The sequence below is a fragment of the Seriola aureovittata genome, chromosome 16 (genome assembly GCF_021018895.1).
Source record: "Seriola aureovittata isolate HTS-2021-v1 ecotype China chromosome 16, ASM2101889v1, whole genome shotgun sequence".
Lineage (NCBI taxonomy): Eukaryota > Metazoa > Chordata > Actinopteri > Carangiformes > Carangidae > Seriola > Seriola aureovittata.
The window spans coordinates 8170154-8180825 of NC_079379.1; the positions used below are offsets into that span (position 1 = coordinate 8170154).

At 42.3% G+C, this 10672-nt stretch overlaps 1 protein-coding gene across 1 annotated transcript; it reads left to right on the forward strand.

Annotated features, from left to right (window-relative positions):
• The first annotated feature begins 733 nt into the window (after positions 1-733).
• LOC130184234 (uncharacterized) lies at positions 734-5882 on the forward strand. Its single transcript, XM_056400110.1, has 2 exons — positions 734-826; positions 2963-5882. The coding sequence occupies exon 2, from the start codon at positions 2971-2973 to the stop codon at positions 5020-5022; it is 2052 nt and encodes a 683-aa protein (XP_056256085.1). The 5' UTR covers positions 734-826; positions 2963-2970; the 3' UTR covers positions 5023-5882.
• The last annotated feature ends 4790 nt before the right edge of the window (positions 5883-10672 follow it).

Consider the following 10672-nt stretch of genomic DNA (forward strand, 5'->3'; position numbering starts at 1 on the left):
CAAAGTAACACAGCTCTGCTATTTAAACTAAGTGGGAGCGGATAGGGATATGTGTGTGTGTTTGTGTGTGTTCGTGTGTGTGTGTGCGTGTGTGTGTGTTTGTGTGTGTGTGTTTGTGTGTGTGTGTGTGTGTGAGTAGGTGTGTGTGTGTGTGTGTGTGTGTGTGTGTTTGTGTGTGTGTGAGTAGGTGTGTGTGTGTGTGTGTGTGTGTGTGTGTGTGTGTGTGAGTAGGTGTGTGTGTGTGTGTGTGTGTGTGTGCGTGTGCGTGTGTGAGTGTGTGTGTGTGAGTGTGTGTGTGTGTGTTGTGTGTGTGTGTGGTGTTAGTATGTATGGTTTCAGTGTAACAGCATGACTTGCAAACATAGATAGAGCAAAGTGATATGAAAGTGTACCAGGGGTCAGTTCAATAAAGCTTACAGATTCCTTCTGTGCAGATTTCAAGATGTTTGTATAATGATAAATACATGTTCAAGTTATCAGGGGGTAGGAGGGGCTCTTATGCTGGATCAGCAAATCCACAGTAGTTAAATATTATCTCCTTGATCAAAGGATCAAGGGGCCAACTCAGTGGGGTTATAGATTGCTCCTAGGTGTCAGCAAGTCTACACTGAGGAATGTGTATATTCTTCCTCATGATCAAGCTGTGATTTCTGTGTGATTGATTGTCTTGAAAGTAAAGGTGGACAGGAGAGGTCAGTTGAGTGCGGAGAGGAGGAGCTGGTCTCCCAGATCAGTATATATACAAGTCATTTGACATGAGTTCTGCACCAACCTACCCACCGCTAAGCGAAAGTGGAGTTTCTTTCTTCCTTCAACTACAGGAAAGGTAAGTGAATTGACATTTTCATATATCTCAGGACATACTGCAAATCTTATGTAAATCATACTTCAGGGACTTAGTTTGCCATTGATATTTTTTCTGTGGACAGAAAATGATTGTTTATGAATTAGAATCAGAAACTTGGCAATACCATACCTAAAGGAATAACTGCTAAACACCTAAACTCACTCCTGTGTCTGCTAATCGGGGACATATTGTCTTTTCTGCTCAGACATTTCGGCAAAAACAGTATTGCCTTTTAGTTAATCTTGTTTATTTTTTACTATGTATTATAGTTTGTTCATTTAAAATCATGTTTATACGTGTATGTCTGCAACAGGGAGAAACTGATAAAAATGAAGCAGTTCATGCAACATTCATAAACACCAAGCTTTTCTAAGAACAGGGACAGTCTTTTCCGGACTTTATATGAAATGTTGATCAGTTGAAAGGTTGAAAGGAGGAGGTTTTGAGTGAATGCTTGTGCTTGGCCACACGCTATGGAATGAATAGTTATAGTTATAGGGTATCATATTTGATAGTCAAGAGACCTGGGGATGGATGGTCTAATCTCTGGGGCAGAAGTCGCTGAGGTAGTGAAACAACTGCGCGGTGGCGGAGCCCCGGGGGTTGATGAGATCCGCCCTGGGTAGATACCCAAGGCTCTGGATGTTGTAGGACTGTCTTGGTTGACACGCCTCTGCAACATCGCGTGGACATCGGGGGCAGTGCCTTTGGAGTGGCAAACCGGGGTGTTGGTCCCCATCTTTAAGAAGCTGCTGACCAGAGGGTGTGTTCCAACTACCGAGGAATTACACTCCTCAGCCTCCCTGGTAAGGTCTATGTCAGGGTACTGGAAAAGAGGGTCCATCGATAGTTGAACCTCAGATTGAGGAGGAGCAATGTGGTTTTCGTCCTGGGTGTGGAACTGTGAACCAGCTCTTCGTCCTCGCTAGGGTGCTGGAGGGAGCATGGGAGTTTGCCAATCCAGTCCACATGTGTTTTGTGGATTTGGAGAAAGCTTACGACCGTGTTCCCAGGGGCTCCCTGTGGGGGGCGCTCCGGGAGTATGGGGTAGATGGCCCCTTGTTAGCGGCCATTAAGTCCCTGTACCAAAGGAGTGTGAGTCTGGTTCGCGTAGCCGGCAGTAAGTCGGACCTGTTCCCGGTGAGGGTTGGACTCCGTCAGGGCTGCCCTTTGTCACCGGTTCTGTTCATAACTTTTATGGACAGAATTTCTAGGCGCAGCCGGGTGGTGGACGGGTTTGGTTTCGGTGGCGGGAGGATCTCGTCTCTGCTTTTTGCGGAGGATGTGGTCCTCTTAGCTTCATCGAACGCCGACCTTCAGCTCTCGCTTGGGCGGTTCGCAGCTGAGTGTGAAGCGGCTGGGATGAAAATCAGCACCTCCAAGTCTGAGGCCATGGTTCTCAGCCGGAAACGGGTGGATTGCCCGCTCCGGGTCGGGGGGGAGGCTCTGCCTCAGGTGGAGGAGTTTAAGTATCTCGGGATCCTGTTCACGAGTGAGGGTAGGATGGAGCGGGAGATCGACAGGCGGATTGGGGCGGCGTCAGCAGTGATGCGGGCGCTGAATCGGTCCGTTGTGGGGAAGAGAGAGCTAAGCCGGAAGGCGAAGCTCTCGATTTACTGGTCGATCTACGTTCCGATCCTCACCTATGGTCATGAGCTTTGGGTAATGACCGAAAGAACGAGATCGCAAATACAAGCGGCCAAAATGAGTTTCCTCCGCAGGGTGGCCAGGCTCAGCCTTAGAGATAGGGTGAGGAGCTCGGTGATCCGGGAGGGACTCGGAGCCTAAATCAATAGGTGATAATTGTATAAATAAATCAATTAATAATTAAATGAATGCGTAAATAAATAAATGTAATAGCATTTTTTTTTTACCAAAATCTATTTATTTTGCATTTATTTATGTCATTTTTTGTCCTTCATAATTTTGTATACCATGTGGAATATTACAAATACATGTGAGTTTTGAACAAATGGTTAAAGGTCTTAAAATTTTCAAAGACGTGCTCATTGTGGTTTGTTATTTTCCACCAGCTTTAGAGGGCTAACAACCTCACCGAAAGCAGTTGTACAGTAAAAAATGCCTGACATCTTTTGTTTCCCCTTTTTTCAACAGTACACAACATGGCCAACCAAATTGCAAAGACCACTCAAAGTCTCACCACTGCAGCAGAGATGCGAGAAACCACCATTATGCTGATGCAACCCAATGCAAACTGGGAGGAGTATCTGACTCCTGCTCCCCTCTCTATTGCCATCATGGGGGAACTTGTTTTCATCTCCTCATGTGAAGACTTCTCCATCAACAAGAATGCCCCAAAAGATGGCTTCAAGTTCATAAAGTACCCAGACTCCTTCAGGGCCTGTCTTATGCAAATCTGTAACTCAGGCTGGGGCGCATTCAATGAGGCCCACAAGAATATGGATCAGATCCGCATTCACACGGGAACAGTTCCTGATTACATGAAGGCAGCAGTCAACATCCTTTTCAACGCCACTGATGAAGTTATTGAAAATCTCCTGCCAAATCAACTGCAAAACATTCGTGAAATTGCAGACGACTGCGTGACACTAGCAGGCGATGTTGAAAAGAAGTATACTGATGTCATCAATTTAATCCAGGAGCTGTTGGAGGCCTGTATCAATGCCCAACACTTTTATGGAGAAGAGCTAGAAAATGTTAAGATGAAACTGGCAGAGACCAAATTGAGGGAGCAGACTTCCAAACGTCTGAATGAACAGTCCAAGAAAGCAATGGAGGCCATGTCAAAAGAGGTGGAAGAAGCACAAGATGCATTCAAGCAATCCATGGATTCCCTTCCTTCTGGGTGGGAGATGATCGGCATGGATTTTGTTGAAGGACTCACATCATCTGTAAATGGAATAATTAGTGGTCTCACTTCTCAAATTACTGGTTCTCCCCAGGGAGCAGTGGGATCATCCCCAAACATGAGCATCACAGATGAGAAAGTTGGTGATGGGATCACACAAATGAGAGCCTGCAGCAAGTCTGAAGAGATTCTGACGCTTGTGGGAACTCTCAAAAACTGTGTCGGTGAAGAGGATATCGACTGGAAGAACCTGTATGATCAGAAGAATAAATGCCCAAAGTCTACCTGGGCTCAGAAACAATTTCAGAGGATCTTTAAGGAAATGGAGAAGATGCCACAGGACAAAGCATGCTCAAAGGTTTTGAAACTCTGCAGAAAGAGCTTAAACATATGTGAGGATCTGGCAAAGTACTCCCCAGATAAGAAGTGGGATGAGGCGACAACTAAACGGCTGATAAAGGAGGTCAGTGAGTTGAATGATAGTGCCCTCGCTTTTGACTCTTCAAGCAAAGGAACTTTAAACACTCCAGCTCTTGCCCCAAAACCACCGATGATGTACAAAGCAGAGGGCGGCTCAGAAAAAAAGTCAGCTGGCCAGAGAGCATCTGAGAATGCCCGTTTCCGCATAGAGCAGAGCCGAGAACAGCTCAAACAATCACGGCAGTCATATGAGAAGTGTGTGGAGAACATGGAGAAGAATCAGAAGGAGCTGACTGATATCCTGGTTGAAATGCAGAACTGCAAAATCAAAGAGGTTGACTTTGAAACCACCATCAAAATGTTGGTCAAGGGTCTCGATGCCATGGGCAGAGTCAAAGAGCAGTGGGAGAAGATGGTGCGCTTCTTCCAGATGGTCTCCAACATCATCAAAACTAGCCTCAGCAAGACTCTGCGCAATTTTGTCCAAACATCTGAAGATACAAAGAAACTTTCTTACAATGGCAAGCTCTTTACAAAAGACCTCCTGTACAATCAGGCTTTCCAAGCTTCCAACATTGCCAGCCTGGTCCACATGATTTCAATGACCTACACTGAAGTGTCCAACAAGTACCTGATGGACAGAGTGAGCAGCCTGGGCAAGCTCATGGTCATGGATAAGGATAAACCACAATTCCTTCAGGAGCGTCAGAATCTGCAGGACTCCTGCCAAGAAGCTCAAAAAGGGATTCTGCGGCTGGTCCTGAAGAACAAGGACGAATTTCAGAAGAAGACCGATGCCAGGATGGCAAAAATAGAGGGCGAACTGAAGGCCATTCTGCCAGCTGCTCCACCCCAGGAGACTGAGAGAATCAAACAAATTGTTCAGGCCAGCTTTACTGAACAAGAACAAAACGATTACTGCTGAGTCAAGTTAATTGTTTTCATGTGAGAAACGTTACATGCCTGCTTTTAGGAAGCAATCTTATATAGCCATGCTAGTTTCTCATGTAAGCTCTGACCTTTCTGCTTTGTTCTCTCCTTATGGTTCATTTTATGTGTAAGTAATGCAGGAACATATAAACAGAGCTATAGAAGTGTTGGTGTGTCTAAAGAAATATATCTTGCTTTTAAAAATGATTTCTCACACATGTTTAATCACACCACATTACTTCTGTACAGTAAAACCATTTTCTTCAGACTATGAATTCTGAGGTCTGGGTTCTGTTATTCTGACTCCAGCCATGGCGGTAGTAGGGTGCTGTTTTTATTGGAAATGTATTGACAATTACAAAGACTGGATCAGTTTTGTTGTAGTAATCTAATAAAGTAATCTATTACATGGTTAAGAGATGACAATGGCTATGGACTACCATTCCTAGATGTGCTATAGATGGCAGATCAAAGCATATAGATTATGGCGAGGCCTAGTCAACAGGAGCTACACATGATATGTATCAAAAGTTGTAAAATATTACAATTAGGCGCTCTCATGTCTTCTCACCTACTATTGAGACCATTTATTAATGAATAAATATTGAAGCTGACACGTTAATTGAACACATAAAAGTCACAAAATATTTAATTCATGCAACAATGTGTGTTAAGCCTCTATCATGCCTGTATCTACCATTGAGACATCATCTGGACAAAGAGGCCAGGCCAGGGGGAAGTTGAGGAGGTGAGGAGGTCATGTGAGAAGGAGGGTGACCAGCAGATGTTCTGTTTTTGGTTTTTTTTGCTCTGCATTATCTGTTCTCTCTTTTTTGAATAAATTTTTGAAGATGATGAATGCCTTTTCTTTACACATACCGCATAAACAAGCAACCATATATCTCACAAACCATCATATCATTATATATATACTATCTCTACTACATGCTGCAACAATTAATGCACCAAAGTATAAAAACCTGAATATTAACATACCAAACTATCAATAACCTTGATATTAATGTATCAATGTTTCAAAAGCCTCGATATTAAGGGTTAAAGTTAGGGTTAGGAACCACCTCATAGTGGGTTATTCTTGAATAACTTTTGTCCCGAATGAGAAAGAGACTTGAAAGACAATTTTCGCCAGGGGGTTAGTGGGATTCTGCAACGGTACCAGGCTCACGTCTGTATGACGAGCAGAACAAACAATCAAACCACTATATCTATTATCTCTTTACATGTTTCACAAATAGTGCACCAAAGTATCAAAAACCTGGATATTAACATAAGAAAGTATCAATAACCTGGATATCAATGTACCAAAGTATCGATAACCTGGATATTAACGTACTAAAGCATCAATAACCTGAAGACTAAGGTACCAACATATCAAAAACCTTCTCGATGACCCTCCCTGTGCAGTCCAACGATTACACAGTTTGTAATGGAGAGCCAAAGGAAAAGGCACGGGCCAGCGCATGTCACTCCGGGTTCTCCAAACCATGTATACTGACCCAAATTGGAAAGGGAAAGAAAGAGAAGAGAAAAGGAGAGAAGAGATGAGGCCATAAGGTTGTGCAGGTAAATCAGCAGTAGGTGGCGGTATAACCAAAGGCAGGAGCACTGTTCGCAGTGTAATCCAACTTTTTATAAATCATGTTTAAGATTTCCGATTTATCAGGTTTATAGAGTTCATTCCTTTCAAAGTAATAATTTTATTTCTGAATTTTAGGAAACATCATCACAAGTGGATCTCCAGACTATTATACATTACCATGAATGAACCTGTCTGGAGCTAGATGAACAAAAAATAGGTAAAATGCCATTTAGAGAAGGCAAGCCAAACAGGCTATCAGGAGGGGTTAGGGGTTGGGTTACAGTGACACTTGGTACTCACATGAATCATCATGACTTCTTTGCTCTAACAGCCATCGTTTTGAGAGGTGCTTGAATGCTTTTTCTAGGGCATTAACATCTTTACCTGAGGTGGTGATTCATAACTAACGACAGAGTATAATGCATTAGCACAGGTTTGGGGACAGGTTCCTGTCAGCAGCATTACTTCCTCTTCTCTTCCCATGTCTACTTCAGCCATCCAACACATAGATAATGCAGAGGCTGCGGTTTGGACCACATGTCAGCCCATGACTCAGTCACAGGTCACATTCAAAATGATCAACTACGTAATGTGATCTGGCTGGAAACTCACGAGAATACATTCCACACATTTATCCTTGGGCGTGTGAGTAATGAGGCATGAATGTACAATTTGTGTTACGTTACTTAACAGCAAATCTTTGATTCATTTCCTGTAACTTCAGGAAATTATCTGGAAAGAATCGACCAAGGCCAAGCTTTAATGGAGCTGTTGGGGACCAAACAGGATTCCTGAAGTTAAACTCAGGTGTATAGTGATTTAAGGGGAGATACTATAGTAAATGGCTGGTTTCTTGCTTTTTTGGTACTTTTGAGTCCAGACTGGGAATTTATAACATATTAGGAGAGTGCAAATTGTAGTCTAGTGTTTAAAAGAATCTGGTTTTCTTCCAAGTGCTCTTGAGTGTGACTCTTATCCTATAAAATGATCAAAATGGGAGACTCAGTGTCTAAAAGTGGATCACCTCGGGAGCTCCCAGATCTGTTGTGTTGCATGCAGCATCTGTGTTGTGTCAAGTGTAAGTCACACTATTAAAAAAACAAGATAAAAAAACAGCTTTAAACAATGACTCCTTCACCAGGAATTGAGATATGGGAAACAAGTCCATTTCAAACCCACTGACCTTCACTGGGAATGAAGCTCATTTATTTGTCATCTCTTGTGGTGTTTTTATAACTTCCTGATGAAGGCCAGCCAGATTGTGAAAACAATTTCACCACAAGGTGCATTCAGGAGCCTTTGACCCTATCGCACTATCTTCCTCAGCAGATTTGAGTTCGCCCAGTTGTCATATAAATGTAGAAGCTTACATTTCCATTGCTTTCATTCAGAGCACTTCATAGACTTTTCGACCACGTTGGCTTTTGAGGCAACTGGTCGAGCTCCATCAAACACATCTGCTGAGGAAGATCATGTGATGCAAATTCATCAACTGTTTTTCCAGAAGTTTTTACTACAGCAATATCTATATCACAATAGACAAAATATCTTTGTGGTATCTATCCAGGCAGTTGGTTTGATTTTATGTGATGTTAGATTTCTGCCGCTGCTGAGTTACTGAGGAGGTTCATTGAATTTTGTTTGTGTTGCTCACAGCTCTGGAAACACCAACAGGAAAAATAGAGTGTAGATAATAAAGAAGATAATCTGCAGACCTCACTGAACAGCTTTCACTGGAAACATCTTCTACCAAAGAAATAGTCCCCATGTAAACTGTTGACAATGAGCTCTGTGGATTAAACAAAGGAACAGGGACATTGTTTCTCAAACAGGCGCTGCTGTTTAATTTCTCCAACTTTCAATGCTGTAAATGTCACAAATAAACATCACCTCTGTTTTGTTGGTATAGAGGCAGAGAGACACATGGGTATCTCAAAACAAAACTCAAAATTATTGGCACGCTAGAAAACCACTAGGGATAAGTGACAAATGTGTTTTTGGTAATTTGAGTGAATTGACCCTCTTAAGAATTGTCCTCATTAATCAGAAGTTTCAACAGGGCAAATCCCAAAGAGACAAAGAATGTATTGAGCTGGCAAATGCTCAAATGTGAGTCCCTGTTGATACTGTTGATGACACGCAGTCATCCAGGGACCTTGGACTTAGAAATATGCAGTAAAAATACTGTAGAAGCTGCAGGATCTTGTGTGAGGCGTAGCCATCTCTCTTCTTCTGTGGTCTGTCTGTCAAAGTAATGTCGTCTAATTACTTAAACAGGCTCCACCAGCAGAGTCCAGCTGAGTTAGAGTCTCCTCAGAGGCTGAAATCTTGAATATTCACCGAGGAGCTTCAACCCCATTCTACCTCCTCCTCTTCCTCCTCCTCCTCCTCCTCCTCCTCCTCCTCCTCCTCCTCCTCCTCCTCCTCCTGGGACCAAACAAGACTGCTCTCCTACATCCCCGCAAACAAGGTCAAGCATATTTCAGGAAGAGTCATGGGAAAAGCTCAAACAAATAACAGCACCATACAGCCCTTTTATTTTTCATCTGGGGTTGATCCTGTGATAAGATTTTAACAGTGTGTAAAGAGCAGGCTTGTTGCAGTGAGTCAACACTAGCACTGGGTCATAAATGATGATCAGAAGCAGGAAGTTACAAGGAATGTATATCACTGCCTGACAGTTACATTTCTCAGTTTATGAGGGAACTCCACAGGCCTGGAGTGAGAAGAGCGGTCATATTTTTACATTAGCACCTGTCAGGCTCTGACTGCACCATCCATAAATCCATTAGATTCCTGCTTTTTCATCTTCTTTTCTAATTGTTAAAATAATATTCTTTAAGTCAAGTAAATAAACCAAAGTCAAAGCCCATTTACTAGCTCTCTCTGAAGTCGAGGAAGTGAACTATTAAATTAAACTATCAAACTAACTTTCTGTCTAATTAAAAATATTTCTGGACAACTTAAAGCTAAAAAGACTAGATGCAAGGTGTTTCTGTGAGCATCGGAGCCAGAAGAACAAAAGCACTATAGTCCAAAAAAACTTTGTCATTTTAGAGCAGTGTGTCCTAAACTACATCATCTTGTCAGCTGGTTTTCTACTCCCTTCAGCTAACATGGACACTAGCCTGGCACAGCCTCCATATAAACATAATCAGAGCAGATCAGTACAGAGGTTCTGAACTGTAAATATTTATGCAGATTATGTAAGTAATAGTAAGGGAAAGTCTTCATGGGACTACCCTCATAAAACCATCTTTGGGAAAAGGGGTACAGGCTTTTCAAAGGAAACTTTTTTCCTGACCTTTTCTTGCTTTTTTAAGAGAGACGTTGTCAAGACAGTTGATGATATTCAGCAAAGAGGGTGTTAACTTTCAGTTCCTTTATCTTAAGTTTGTGTGGTTATTCATTTGTTTCTTGGTCAAAATGTACAAAAGGCAAATAAAGGGGATAGGGATAAGGGATAGTTTGCCATTTTAGGAAATACATTTTTGCTTGTTTTGCTGAGAGTTAGAGTAGAAGATCGATACCTCTGTCATGATGCTGCAGCCAGCAGCTGGTTAGCTTAGCACAAAGACTGGAAACAGGGGGAAACAGCTAGCCTGGTTCAGTCCAAAGATCAGAAGATCCAGACACATGCACCTTTATAATGATGTATCTTCTCTGTTTAACCGATACAAATAAAAAAGTGTATAAATGACACATTGTGACTTTACAAGTGGTTACTACCCCTGGCCATAACTCAGGTCAGCAGCTGCTGACTGTAGCTTTATATCAACCGTGTTGGAATAAGAGTGGTATTGATCTCCTCATCTAACTCTAGACAACAAGACGAAACAAGCTTATTTACAATAATGTCAAACTCTTACTTTAAGTCTTTGAAACAGACAGCATCATTTAACACACAAATTCCTCAGTACAGTTTCTTCCTTTCCCGAAAAGGCTGCAGAATAGTAATTCCAACCTTTTTGGCTTGTGAGCCGTTAAAATTAACCAATATTGTGATTCTTCCTTGCTGTTACTTTAACTAAAGCTTTTAGTTTTT

Excerpts from the sequence above, each read along its gene's own strand:
- LOC130184234 (XM_056400110.1), top strand. The coding sequence starts at position 2,971 with ATGGCCAACCAAATTGCAAAGACCACTCAAAGTCTCACCACTGCAGCA.